This window comes from Podarcis melisellensis, assembly GCF_964234715.1.
Source record: "Podarcis melisellensis genome assembly, chromosome: 9".
NCBI classification, from domain to species: domain Eukaryota; kingdom Metazoa; phylum Chordata; class Lepidosauria; order Squamata; family Lacertidae; genus Podarcis; species Podarcis melisellensis.
Window position 1 is genome coordinate 9,852,991 of NC_138541.1, and position 14,185 is coordinate 9,867,175.

Consider the following 14,185-nt stretch of genomic DNA (forward strand, 5'->3'; position numbering starts at 1 on the left):
AGAATCCAAGAACAAACCCTGCACCATTTGATTCTATGTTCTGCGTCGATGAAATTCAATATCCCAGAGGGGTAGCTGTTTTAATCTGCTGCAATGGAACAAGGAAGAGCCTTGGGGTGCTGTAAAGACTAATCAATTTATTATAGCACAAAGTGGTCAAGTTCACTGCATCAGACGCATGAAATGTTACAGGCACACACACACACACACACACACACACACACACACACACACATAGAGAAAACCCATCACAAACGGTGGGGTCAAATGACCACGAGGCACATAAACTCCAGTCTGTAAAAATTCAATTAAAGTTTGAAATGTATGAAAAATAACCACAGTGATCACGCACAGGAGTAACTGTGATAACAGAAGTCATTGGTTGTGGCATTACAGTGGTACCTCGGGTTAAGTACTTAATTTGTTCTGGAGGTCCGTTCTTAACCTGAAACTGTTCTTAACCTGAAGCACCACTTTAGCTAATGGGGCCTCCTGCGCCGCCAGAGCACAATTTCTGTTCTCATCCTGAAGCAAAGTTCTTAACCCGAGGTACTATTTCTGGGTTAGCGGAGTCTGTAACCTGAAGCGTATGTAACCTGAAGCGTATGTAACCCGAGGTACCTCTGTATAGTACATTCCTAAATGTGTCAGAACTGTAGGAGTTGGAAGGGACCTCAAGGGTCATCTAGCACAACCGCTTGCAATGCGGGAATCTCAACATATGGTCCCCCTTCCAATTTGAAACCAAACAGGACCCTGCTTAGCTTTGCAAATGTGCTAGAGTAACTCACAGGTCAACTGAACTAGGGCTGCAGCCTTAACTGTGAAGAGTTGTTGGGCTAAAATCCTTTCAATCCTTTCTATTCCCTTCCCTGCTTTCTATCTCGTGTTCTCATGTGTCCATTTGAAGAGTACTGACTGCCTCTTTCTGGAAGAAGATCAATATAAATTCAATTCTTAAAGAACTGTGCAAAGAGTTAGCCAGCAGTAATGAAAATATTGATTTTACGCATGCTTGGTGGCTCTCTTCTTGTGTTAAATCCCCAAGTTGTTTCAAGGAACTCTGGGTAGTTTTTTATAAAAGCGGCGCCAGCAACACCAAGCTTTTGAAGCAGACGAGGTGCAGAGATAATGACTTTTCCAAGGCCACTTAATCAGCCTTGTGGTGAACAAATATTAGAACCCAGCCACTATCCCTGTAACGACCCTCAAAATGTAACTTATCACATTTGTAAGTTGTTTTTTCCACAAGGAATTCAGGGTAGCAATACAGGACGCTCTCACATTTTTTTCCCTGTGAGGTAGATTAGACTGACACAACGACTGGACCAAGATTGAAAAAATCACATTGGTAAGATTTAAGATCAACAGTTGAAACCTATGCATGTCCACTGTAAGTTCGGTGGGTTTTACTCCCAGGTAAGAAGATACAGAATTGAGGGCAAAATCTTGAATTGAATCTCTTCCATTTGTCTCTTCCCTACTGCATTTTAGACTGTACCATACTCAGGGCAAGGACCTGTCTTGTTGTGCACCTTTACACAATTAGCAATTACTCAGAAGTAATTGCTAAGTTTAGTGAGAATAAGTCCTATGTAATTGGGTTTTAGGGACGCGGGTGGTGCTGTGGGTTAAACCACAGAGCCTAGGACTTGCCAATCAGAAGGTCGGCGGTTCAAATCCCCGCGACAGGGTGAGCTCCCATTGCTTGGTCCCTGCTCCTGCCAACCTAGCAGTTCGAAAGCACGTGAAAGTGCAAGTAGATAAATAGGTACCGTTCTGGCAGGAAGATAAACGGCGTTTTCGTGTGCTGCTCTGGTTCGCCAGAAGCGGCTTAGTCATGCTGGCCACATGACCCGGAAGCTGTACGCCGGCTCCCTTGGCCAATAAAGCGAGATGAGCACCACAACCCCAGAGTCGGTCATGACTGAACCTAACGGTCAGGGGTCCCTTTATCTTTAATTGGGTTTTATTTTTCCTCCCAAGCCCCATAATATTTTAAAGGAAATAATTGGGCATGATGTATTCGTAAATTAAGCACTTAAAAAACCCACAGGTTTCTGTGAGAGAGGCTGGTATGCAGATATCTCCACTGAAACCATTTAAACTTGAAAACGGAGGTGACTAACCTATGGTCCTCCAGAGGCTGCTGAACTTGTTGGCATCCATCTGTCTCAAGACAATGGAGTGAGCTTCTGGGGGTGAAATCAAACTGCTGCATTAGCAGCAACAAAGCGACTTCTCCGGGCACAAGCCTGGGCAGTATGTGTGGAAGTCCTGGGCTGCACAGAAGACAAGACCCCACTCTTGGCCTCGCTGATGTCCAGTATACCTGAGGGAGCGTCTCCACGCCCATCGTTCTGCACTGAGGTCCAGCACCGAGGCCCTTCTGCCGGTTCCTTCTCTGCGAGAAGCCAAGTTACAGGGAACCAGGCAGAGGGCCTTCTCAGTAGTGGCACCCACCCTGTGGAATGCCCTCCCACCAGATGTCAAAGAGAAAAACAACTACCAGATTTTTAGAAGACATCTGAAGGCAGCCCTGTTTAGGGAAGCTTTTAATGTTTAATAGACTATTATATTTTAATATTTTGTTGGAAGCCACCCAGAGTGGCTGGGGAAACCCAGCCAGATGGGCGGGGTATAAATAATATATTATTATTAATAATTATTATTATTATTATTATTCCCAAAGGAAAGCAGAGCAAGACGTTTGGCACCAGCTTGGCTGCAGGAGTTGCCGGAAGGAGACATAAAAGGTGCCATCCAACTGTCTTAGGGAATCCGTTCCAAATTTGTGTAGGGTTTACTCCTGAGCCTGTTCTTCTCCTGAAGACGTCCCATTTTAGGATCAGAGTTTTTCTTCTCCTAGATGGCCTACCTTCCCAGGCAGATAAGCCCAATCTGCCCTCACTCCAGCACGTGCAGAAACCACCTTCTTGACCATTGGATCCACTATTATAGGTCCATATACAGCAACAGCCTAGAGGTCCCGGGCCCTAAGGAAGTCAGATTAGCCTCAACCAGAGCCAGGGCCTTTTCAACATTGGCTCTGGCCTGGTGGAACGCTCTGTCTCATGAGACCAGGGCCCTGCACAATCTGATTTCTTTCCGCAGGGCCTGTAAGACAGAGTTGTTCCGCTTGACCTTTGGCTTGGAATCAACTTGATCCCCTTTTTCCTTTCTCCTTCTGTGATGGAACTCCTATTTGGGGACTTCCCTGGCTTTTTTCTGGCCCACGTAGGACCAGTCTGGATAGTTCGCCTTGGTGAAGATTTGACGTTTTCACCCCCAAAATTTTTTTGATTTGAGTTTCTACTGAAATGAGGCTGCATTTTAATGTTGTATTTTAATCTTGTTTTTAAGTTGTATTTTAATCAATTGTTTTTATACCTGGTGTTAACCGCCCTGAGCCCAGCCTTGGCTGGGGAGGGCAGGGTATAAATAAAATTTATTAATTTTTATTATTATTATTAGTTTCATCTGCTCAATTCTATCTTTGCATGCAGGGGAAATCCCTAACACACTGAGGGTTTGAGACCCATCGGCTACCCTCACCTGGTTTAGCTGGTCAGTCAAAGCCGTTTCCTGGGGTGTGGCCACTGTCACATGCCGAAGGCTTCTAGGAGCTACTGGTGAGAGCCGAGCGCAGGGTGGGACCAAAGGTGGACAAACTACCTCCGAAGGAGCATGATGTGTCCCCATCAGAGGTACTTTCCTCTCCCCTAACACCCAATATACCCTATTGCTGAACTACAGCTCCCATAATTCCTGATCACTGGCCATATTGGCTGGGGCTCAAGGGACGGCAGAATCAAAGAGAGAAGCGGGTTGGGAAGATGAAAAGGGAGCTTAGCGGTTGCATAAAGTGAAAGGAGGACGTTATTTGGGCTGGGTGGGGATCGCAAGTGGAGCAAGCTGTGGGGCGGACCTCCACCAGACTTTCCAAAACATTCCAATGCCATTTACTGAGCTAATTCAAAACAAGTGCAGAAACACCTAGGATCTGCTTGTCAGCGCTTCTTCAAAGATATAGCCATAGAATTGTGGTGTTGGAAGGGAACCTGAGAATCGTCTATTCCAGGCATGGCGAAACTTGGCCTCCAGATGTTTTGGGACTACAATTCCCATCATCCATGACCACTGGTCCTGTTAGCTACGGATGATGGGAGTTGTAGTCCCAAAACATCTGGAGGGCCAAGTTTCGCCATGCCTGGTCTAGTCCAACCCCCTGAAATGGAGGAATATAATATGCTGGAGACCCCCCAGAATGTCAGTCACTTTGACTACTATCAAATCTGGCCTTTGGCAAAACCTCTTCTTAATCTACACTGTTTGGAAGTGAATTACTCAGAAGTGATTCCATTTGGAAGGATGCCTTTCCCAGTGGAACTTCCTATTGCATGCCAAATCAGTAGTATGGGAAGCAATCAGGTGGGCAGATGGTGCTGGCGACCTTCATTTGTGCCTTCTTATTAGTGTCCTATGAACTACTCATAGCCCAGTGATTAGAACATCTGCTCTGCATGCAGAAGGCAAAGGTATAGGTAAAGGGACCCCTGACCATTAGGTCCAGTCGCGGATGACTCTGGGGTTGCGGTGTTCATCTTTATTGGCCGAGGGAGCCGGTGTACAGCTTCCGGGTCATGTGGCCAACATGACTAAGCCGCTTCTGGCAAACCAGAGCAGTGCATGGAAATGCCATTTACCTTCCCGCCGGTGTGGTACCTATTTATCTACTTGCACTTTGATGTGCTAGGTGGGCAGGAGCTGGGACCGAGCAATGGGAGCTCACCCCATCGTGGGGATTCGAACCACCGACCTTCTGATTGGCAAGTCCTAGGCTCTGTGGTTTAACCCACAGCACCACCCGTGTCCCTTGGTTCAATCCCCAGCATCTCCAAGTCAGACATGGAACATCTCCCGAGAGCACTACCAATCCATATGGAAGAGAGCTGGGGACATTTTCCACCTGGCAGACCATCTCTCTCTTTCCCAGCAACCCATTGGCCAACTATGACAGGCGAGAGGGACCGCCTCCCTGCTCAAGTTGGCCAGGGTTGGTGGTGGTGAGCTAAGATAGTGACCAAGCAGAACTGAACTCCCTGCTCATCAGGTGATAGGTAAAGAGTTCAATCCTGCTTCCTGCAGGGATCAGAAGTGTGCCCAGCCAATCCAGACACATCTCAACTTGCCCCCGTACCTGACATCGCATATAATGCCAGGGGAGGTGGGTAAAGTTTGGGGGAAACGGCCTGGTAGGACAGATTTCATAGAATCAGAGAACTGTTGTGTTGGGAAAGGCCATAAGGACCCTCTAGTTCAACCTCCCACAATGCGGCAAGCGTTGGCCCAATGTGAGGCTTGAACCGACAATCCTGAGATTATGAGTCTCATGCTCTATACCGACTGAGCTGTGAAAGGCCATGGGCGAGAGATTTTCCCATCCCTGGTGTACACAATGCTGAGCAAGATAGACCAATAGTATGACACCATAGAAGGCAGCTTCCATTATTCTCTATGTTGAAGGGTGTGTCTCAATGCCACTGCAACAGAGATGAAACTCTATTGTGCTTAGTAGCTCATTTCAATTTTCACATTTAGGTTTCAAGCGCACGTCTTGAGATGTGCTGATTGCCAAAATCTGTGCCACAGAATCTGGGCTCAGCTGCATTTAGTGGCTTTAATGAGCTTCATTGTATAATAATATATTCTGCAGCACCTTGTTCTACAAGCGCTATTGAGAAACATGACCTGCAGTTCGAAACAGCTTTTTAAAAAGCCTCCCACTCCTGGAGAGGTTGTGGCCCCTGAGTTGTGGAATTCCCTCCTTGCAAAGGTGCATCTGGCATTCGCTGTCTAGTTTTCGTCATATAATGAAGGACCACCTTTTTATCTTGGCCGTTAACAGGTGAGATAGCCAGGTGGGCATAAATGAGATGGTCCTCAGCAAACAGCCACATCTAACCAAACCAGTCAAACTTCCTGCTTTGAATTCCCAAGAAAAATGATAACTTAAACTTCATACTCTCTCCCCCCCTTCACCTTTCCTGTAACCTCTCCCACATTCAAGAAAGCTGTTTGCCATAAAGCCTGCTGCTCCATCTTCCCATGAACAACTCCCTTAACAGAAATGGAGAAAGTTACTATCTGAAAGCTTTTTACCTATTGCACCAACTACAAGTCATCTCCGGGACGCGGGTGGCGCTGTGGGTTAAACCACAGAGCCTAGGGCTTGCCGATCAGAAGGTCGGCGGTTCAAATCCCCGCGATGGGGTGAGCTCCTGTCGCTCGGTCCCTGCTCCTGCCCACCTAGCAGTTTGAAAGCACGTCAAAGTGCAAGTAGATAAATAGGTACCGCTCCGGCGGGAAGGTAAACGGTGTTTCGTGTGCTGCTCTGGTTTGCCAAAAGCAGCTTAGTCATGCTGGCCACATGACCCGGAAACTGTACGCCAGCTCCCTCGGCCAATAAAGCGAGATGAGCGCCGCAACCCCAGAGTTGGTCACGACTGGACCTAATGGTCGGGGGTCCCTTTACCTTTACCTTACAAGTCATCTCCAGTTTTGCAAATATAAAAGACAGCCTCGTTTCTTCTTTACTTCTGTTTTCTGCCTTACAAGGAACCTGTGTATTTTGCTAAGAGATGAGGATGAGTAAAGGCTGGATTTTATATTCTTTTTAAAAAATACTAGAGAGTCTGCCACAATTGTTTCTTTCTCTCAACGGCCTTGGTACAATCCTGCTATCACCCAATACAGGCTAATCTACTTAAGTCTTCAAACCTCCTTCAGGTCTCCATCATGTGACTTTTCATCAGGCTTAAAAGTTAAGGGAAATCAGCTAAACAATCAGCCTGATGGCAGGTATTGAAGAACCTGAAAGTTTGCTTGATATTTTGTGAAATGTTAGTTGTTCCTAATAAAGCTACTGTCCTGTTGCAGATTTTGTTTTTCCGATGGACCAAGATGCCTTTTTCTGTTTGCATTCCAGAAGGCTCAGAGAGGCTGCTTCAGAAAAAACAAAGGCCTCTTTTTCTCATCGGACAGAGCAGGAAACCGCAAACAAGTCCGTGCAGATAGCAGCAGAAGTCTGCGAAGGTGGAAGAGGTTACAAATGGGTTCTTCCTCAGCTGACGAATGAACCTGGCACATAAAAGGATGCATTAGATGCACGGCTTGATTTTGCACAAAGCAGGGACACATGAAACCCAAATAAGGGTGATGGGCAAAAAAGATAAGCAGCAGAGAAGCCAGTCTTGCAGTAAGAGGAACGTGTTTGACCAGGTTGGGTTTTGACATTGCTCGCCCACATAAACCACACCTTCACAACGGAACAGCACTGCTAACTCGGAGGCAGTGCCAAAGTAGGTCTAAACTGCATGTGAGGGCCTCAGAAATCACATGCAGATAAAGTAGATGCCCTTTAGAAGACCCCTCCAGTGGGACGCGGGTGGCGCTGTGGGTTAAACCACAGAGCCTAGGACTTGCTGATCAGAAGGTTCAAATCCCCGTGACGGGGTGAGCTCCCGTTGCTCGGTCCCTGCTCCTGCCAACCGAGCAGTTCGAAAGCATGTCAAAGTGCAAGTAGATAAATAGGTACCACTCTGGCGGGAAGGTAAACGGCGTTTCCGTGCGCTGCTCTGGTTTGCCAGAAGCGGCTTAGTCATGCTGGCCTCATGACCTGGAAGCTGTATACTGGCTCCCTCGGCCAATAAAGCCAGATGAGCGCCACAACCCCAGAGTTGGCCATGACTGGACCTAATGGTCAGGGGTCCCTTTACCTTTACCTGTGGCAGAGCACCTCCTTTGCATGCAGGTGGTCCCAAAAGCACTCCCTGGAAGGGCTGGGAGAGAAATCTGTCCAAAACTCTGGACACAGCAGCAGCCAGCCAGCAAGTAGACAGTATTGAGCTAGCTCGGGGTCGGCAACCTAAGGCCCATGGGCCACAAGTGGCCTATGGGGGTCGTTTAACCGGCCCATGGACTCCCGTCACCTGCTTGGCGGGCTCCCATGCGCCGCACTAAACTGGCGCTGAGCAGAGCGGGGACTGCCTTCCACTGCACTGGCCGGCTTCCCATTGGCTGCAGGAAGCTGTGCACGCCTCCTCCACACTGGAAATAGTGTTTGCACATGCATGCGCGCGCACACACTCCGATCCACTGCAGCGTCTGCGGGACCGTGAACCAGCTCAAGCCATGAAAACTTTGCCGACCCCTGAGCTAGCTGGATCAGGGGTCTGACTCAGTATAAGTGCTTATCTATACAGTGGTACCTCTGGTTGCGAACGGGATCCGTTCCAGAGGCCCGTTCGCAACATGAAAAGAGCGCAACCCGCAGTGGCGCATCTGCGCATTGCGATTCGTCACTTCTGTGCATGCGCGCAACGTCATTTTGTGCTTCTGCGCATGCGGCAAAACCCGGAAGTAACCCTTTCCAGTACTTCCAGGTCGCCGTGGGACGTAACCTGAAAGAACGTAACATGAAGTGGATGTAACATGAGGTATGACTGCATCTGAGTTTCTAACACTGCTACAAAGATACAGTTTTTGCACATGATCTCTGCAGCATATTTGCCGATTCTCTGGGATCGGATCCTGTGTCATGGTGCTCATGTGACAAAAGGGTCACATGTCTAGGTTACACACACACACAACATGGCTACTGTTGAGGCAATTACATCAATAGCTGCACTTGAGAATGCAAGAAGAGCTATTCTGAATCAGACCAAAGGCCTGTGTGGTCAACAGATCCCAGTTCCTCTTTGTGCAACTGGCAAACCCACAAGCAGTACTAGAGAGTAGTAGCCTTCATCTGCCATTGTTTTCCAGCAGTGTTAGAAGCTCAAGATGCTAAATGGCTCCTAAACCAAGGTTACAGTCACCAAAATGGAATGTCTAGTCTGCCTCTAGAGTCTTATTTTTCAAAGAATGGACTGACTGTGATTGATTCTCAGCTGGTTCAGGTGACAACCCTGAGCTAGGTTAAGAGCTTTGAGAACTTCAAGATGAAAAGTCGCTTGATCCAGGGACAGTCCATGTATATATCGACCTGTTCTGACCTCTTTTTCTTAATGGTGACAGCTCCTGCTCAGGCTGCACAGGAAAAGCATTTTGGTTCCAGAAATTCACTCCCATTGTTCAGATAAAATACGTATAACCGACAGAATTCTTCAGGATGTCTTGCTAGTGTGTGAAAGCAGTCCAGATTCAAGGATCTCCAGGCATGCATCTCCAGATGGTGGAGGCATCAGGGACCATCCTGGCCCCAAGGCATCTTCACTTGGTCACAAGTGGTTGAAAGTCAGGTGCAAAATGCGCCTGGCCCCTGGCTAATTTCAAACACTGCTTTTTTATAACATATAGAGAAGGAAAAGGAGGGGAATGAAATTTTCCTCCGGGGGCTCCCGCCATTTTCTTTTCGTCACCTCCATTCTCAAAAGGCAACAACCCCATAGTCACCAAGCACAACCTTTTGCCAAGAGGTGAAATTGTCCACTCACAGACAGGGAGCCCCACACAATCTGGAGATCACAGGGGAGCTGAAGGCTGCCAGGTTATATAACTCAGAATTCCTCCCTATTCCTCCTCCTTCATTTATCTCTCTCCTTTATTCCCTCATTTATATCTCTCCTGGTATGCCCTGCAGAGGACCTTAAGGTCCATAGATAATCATAGTTTAGAGGTTCTGGGCCCTAAGGAAGCCAGTCTATCCTCCACCAGGGCCAGGGCCTTCTCAGTGATGGCTCCAAACTGGTGGAATGCTCTGTCCCATGAGACCAGGGCCCTGCAGGATTTCACTTCCTTCCACAGGGCCTGTAAGACAGAGCTATTCCACCTGGCTTTCAACTTGAACTTAGCCTGATCTTTTATTCCCCTTCCTTCCATCCCTCCCCCTCCCCTTTTTATAAAGATTACCCGCTCCCATCCAAACACAGCTAATTCTCCCCTGGTCCCCTCACTGGCCCAAATAGGACTAATTTAGCCAGCTAGCCGTGGTGATCATCTAATGTTTATTGGATGGATTTTCCTCCTAAATTGATTTTTGAATTCTGAATTTATAGTTATTCACATTTTAGACTGTATTTTATGCTGTTTTTTGTTGCATCAATTAAATGTTTTAAATTAGCCGCCCTGAGCCCGGTTTTCTGAACTGGGAAGGGCGGGGTATAAATTAAAAAATATTATTATTATTATTATTATTATTATTATTATTATTATTATTATTAATTATGGAACCTGAGGCGGTGTTTGCTGTTTCAGAAGGTCTCCCATCCAAACACTGACCAGACTCAGACCTGCTTAGCTTCAGTAAGTCAGTGGCCTCATGTTCCTTAGATCATACCCTGGGACAAAAGATTTGATTTATTACATTTCTACGCCGCTTTCAATTCCAATGAATCCCAAAGTGGCTTGCAAACAATGAACAACCAGAATAGAACATCACAGACACATAGAATAATGCATAGCTCAGTTGGCGGAGCACGGGACTCTTAATTTTTGCTTTCTCATCCAAGGCTCTCAACTCTCACCCACTCATACCACACCCCTTGTTCAAGTTTAGGTGCTTGCTCATATTGCTGCTTCGTACACTGGGGTGGGGGAGAGAGAGACCTTACCAGCCCATGGCCTGCATTTCCTCACGAGGAACCGTACAGGGCCTGCAAGAAGGGTCACAGGTAAAAGAGCAGGGGGCAAAGTGTTCTGCTCTTCCATTTGCATAGCAGCACAGGTTACATCCGTGCAAAAGTCTAGAGCTCTTACATGTACACACAGGAACCTCTTCATCCATCCATCCATTCAGTAAGCAAGCAAGCAACATTATCAAAGGTTCAAGGACTTGTGCCCAGCAGAAGCACTCCAGAAGAGTGAGGATCAGGGCTGGTGAGGGGGGTGGCCTGGGGTGAGTTCCAGGGGCCAGACAGAGGACCCCCAGGGGTTCTCAACCCCTGACCTACACCGACAGATACATATACTGTACACATGTACAGTGATACCTTGGGTTACAGATGCTTCAGGTTGCGTTTTTTTCAGGTTACAGACCGCCAAAACCTGGAAGTACCGGAATGGGTTACTTCCGGGTTTTGGTGGTCACTCATGCGCAGAAGCACTAAATTGCACTTTGCGCATAAGTGCCGAATTGCAACCCACACATGCACAGACGCGCTGCTGTGGACACTGCGGGTTGCAAACATGCATCCCGCACGGATCACGTTTGCAACCCGAGAGTCCACGGTATTTTGTATAAGAGCATAGCAACATACACTGACACAAGTTTAATACCGGTACTTGTCTAGCTCTTGCCCTAAAAGTTCAAAGTACCGCTCAGGTATTAGATTACGGACTTTTACAACAACTCTGGAATGGCGAGTTGTTCTGATGCTAAATAAAAGAAGGCCGACAGAAAATACCTGTCATCCAGGAGTATCTCTCAACAGGAGAGAGATGTGGAAGAACATGTGCACTGGATCAGGCTAGCGGCCACCTATTCCTGCATCCCGTTCTCAGAGTGGGAAACCCATAAGTAGGACCAAGTAGAACTTCATATTGTTTTACATGAACTGCTTAGAGGCTATTTTGATTAAGCAGTATATAAATCTTGTTACTTAAACCAACTCTCTCCCTCTAAATATCTGGCTGGGGCCCCTTTTCCGCCTGTGAAATTGCTTCATGCGTTTCCTTCTAAGTATTCTATTTGGCATTTACGATTCCCCTCCCTGACTCCTAGATTAATTACTGTATACATTACCTCTCTTCCCAAACCACTGCTGAGCATTCCCCAGTTCTCTGTTCATCTCATGCTTTTAAGACTGCAAACCTCTCTGAGAAACCTCTCTGTTTCTGTATAATAAACTATGGAACCTCAGTTAACAAATCATGTGACTTTTAATCTCAGGGTCTTGGGATCGAGTCTCATGTTGGGCGAATGATTCCTGCACCTCGGGGTCCCTTCCACCTCTATGATTCAGTGATTCTTCTCTCATAATGGCAGTGAGTTCATGGCAGTGAAGAAAGCTGATCAGGACTCCCCCGCTTCAGAGTTCACACTGCTAACCATCAAACTATGCCAGATCTACAGAACGGAACTATGTTATGTGAACATACTGCCTCTGAGGATGTGCCAACTGCCGTTCACTCACGGCCAGGTATCCTAACGCTCAGGGGCAATTCACACATGTATGTCAATCAACCACAAGGTCATAAAAAGGAGCTATCACAGCTTAACCACTAGGGCCAAGATCAGGCATAGGCAAAAACTCCAGCCCTCCAGATGTTTAGGACTACAATTCCCATCATCCCTAGCTAACAGGACCAGTGGTCAGGGATGATGAGAATTGTAGTCCCAAACATCTGGAGGGCCAGAGTTTGCCTATGCCTGGCCAAGATCCGTCAACAGCATCTGGCACAGCTTTGAACATAGAACTTTTTCAGCGCCGTGAGTTCACACCATTACCTGCCAGTCATTAAGTGTTGGGCAACTGTGATGAAAAACCAAGGAAGGCACATGTTGTGCAACCCAAGTGGCGTTAGCTTTGAGGAGCAGGGATTCCATCACGGAAATACGGGCTTCCAAGAGCTGACTGATTTAATTTATGCCATGCATAAGGGGAAGGAGCTGCTGTCGCAACAAAGGGAGACACAATGCTTGTGATGAAAATGCAAAGATCTATTCCTGAGTTGTGTTGCTTTCCTTGCGCCATCGTTTTATACATGAGGGCAGTTTAATAAGAATTAAGAAGCTTGAAAAAAATGTTTAAAAGTACTCTCCTCCCAAAAAAAACAACCACAAGGTCCTTTTTGTTGGGAATAACTCAGACGGAAATTCCCAGATGTTGGAAAAGGTTATTTATGTATGCCACTATCGTGGCTCCTATTTTGTTAGCTCAAAAACGGAAAACGAGCAAAGTCCCAACTAAAGAAGATTGGCAACTTAAACTGATGGAATGTGGGCAACTTGCGGACCTAACATATAGAATAAGTGAACAGGAAGAACACACGTTTAAAGAAGATTGGAAAATGTTTATTTAATATATGGAGGAAAATTGTGTTCATTTGAAAACACAGGCAGCATTACGATAAATTCAACAGTGTGAATAAGTTTTGATGGATATAATAATGGAATACTGAATGGTTTGGTTTATATAAAATATGCAGGGATTTATGTTGTGCAAAACGAAGGGAAGTCATTGATATTTTAAGGTTGTTTAAATTTATGTTTGACATTTTAGAAGATTCACTTAATTTAAAAATTAAACTAAAAAAAGAAAGCAAAGCAACTGCACAACTTGGGTAGGTGTTGATTCCCTGTCCTCTCTTTCCTTCTATTTTACAGTGAACTTTTCAATACCCCTCCATGAACACCTTAATTTCTGCAAGTGATAAATACAAACAGCGTCCACGTTTAACGGGAAGTCATGTGTTCCCCCATAATCATTGCCTGCAAATATTTTTTTTCTTTTAAATCCCCTGGAGACGGTGCCGTATGTTTGATGGGAAGGGATGGTGAGAAAAAGTTCTGTCCCGAGAGTGCAAAGAGAGACAAACAAGGGAGGGAATTTTAAAGGGCGCGTTTTGTTTTTGTTTTAAAATAAATACAGCAGGTCAAAGCTTATATAGAGCAATCCCCAGATAAGCCTTAAGACCATCTCTCCCTCCCCCCACCCCAACCACCTGAGCGCAACCCTAAGGCCCCAACCCTCCTTCACCGTAACGTGTGAATGCGAGCAGTTGCGCGCCGAGGCCATGCCCGCTCCTCACCTGTCGGACTTGCAGCTCCACGGCTTTCTGCAAGACGCGGGCCACGAGCAGGGCGACGCTGGCGATGAGCAGGGTCATGGACAGCACGCCCACCGTGCCCAGGCAGAGCTTCCTCATGGCGGCGAGAGGGGCGAGCGAGCGAGAGAACGAGCGGCTAGGCCGGGCCGAGGGCGCTGCGTAAATGCGCCGGGCGGAGAAGGCGAGCGAGCGAGCTCCGCGCCCTTCCCACTGGGCGCTCCCAGCCCAGCTGCCTCCCGGCCAAGCGCCTCCCTCGGCCCGAGAAGGCGGAGGGAAAGAAGCCGGGTCCGGAGGGGCGGCGGAGGCGCTGTTTGGGGGCGGAGCGACGCGCTTCGGTTTCCCGAAAAGGCGCACGACCCAGCGAGGCCAGCCGGGTCCCCAAGGCGCGCCGCCTGGTGCGCCTGCCCGGGATGAG

At 47.3% G+C, this 14,185-nt stretch overlaps 1 protein-coding gene across 2 annotated transcripts in view; it reads right to left on the bottom strand.

Annotated features, from left to right (window-relative positions):
• SCARB2 (scavenger receptor class B member 2) overlaps positions 1–13,980 on the bottom strand; it is a 34,537-nt gene extending 20,557 nt beyond the window's left edge. The window contains exon 1 of one of the 2 annotated variants that reach the window (XM_081925113.1): positions 13,753–13,980. In XM_081925113.1, the coding sequence (XP_081781239.1) occupies positions 13,753–13,869 (117 nt within the window). In that variant the 5' untranslated portion in view covers positions 13,870–13,980. The remainder of the gene's footprint in view (positions 1–13,752) is intronic. The other variant, XM_081925114.1, reaches the window with a different exon arrangement.
• Positions 13,981–14,185: the final 205 nt, after the last annotated feature.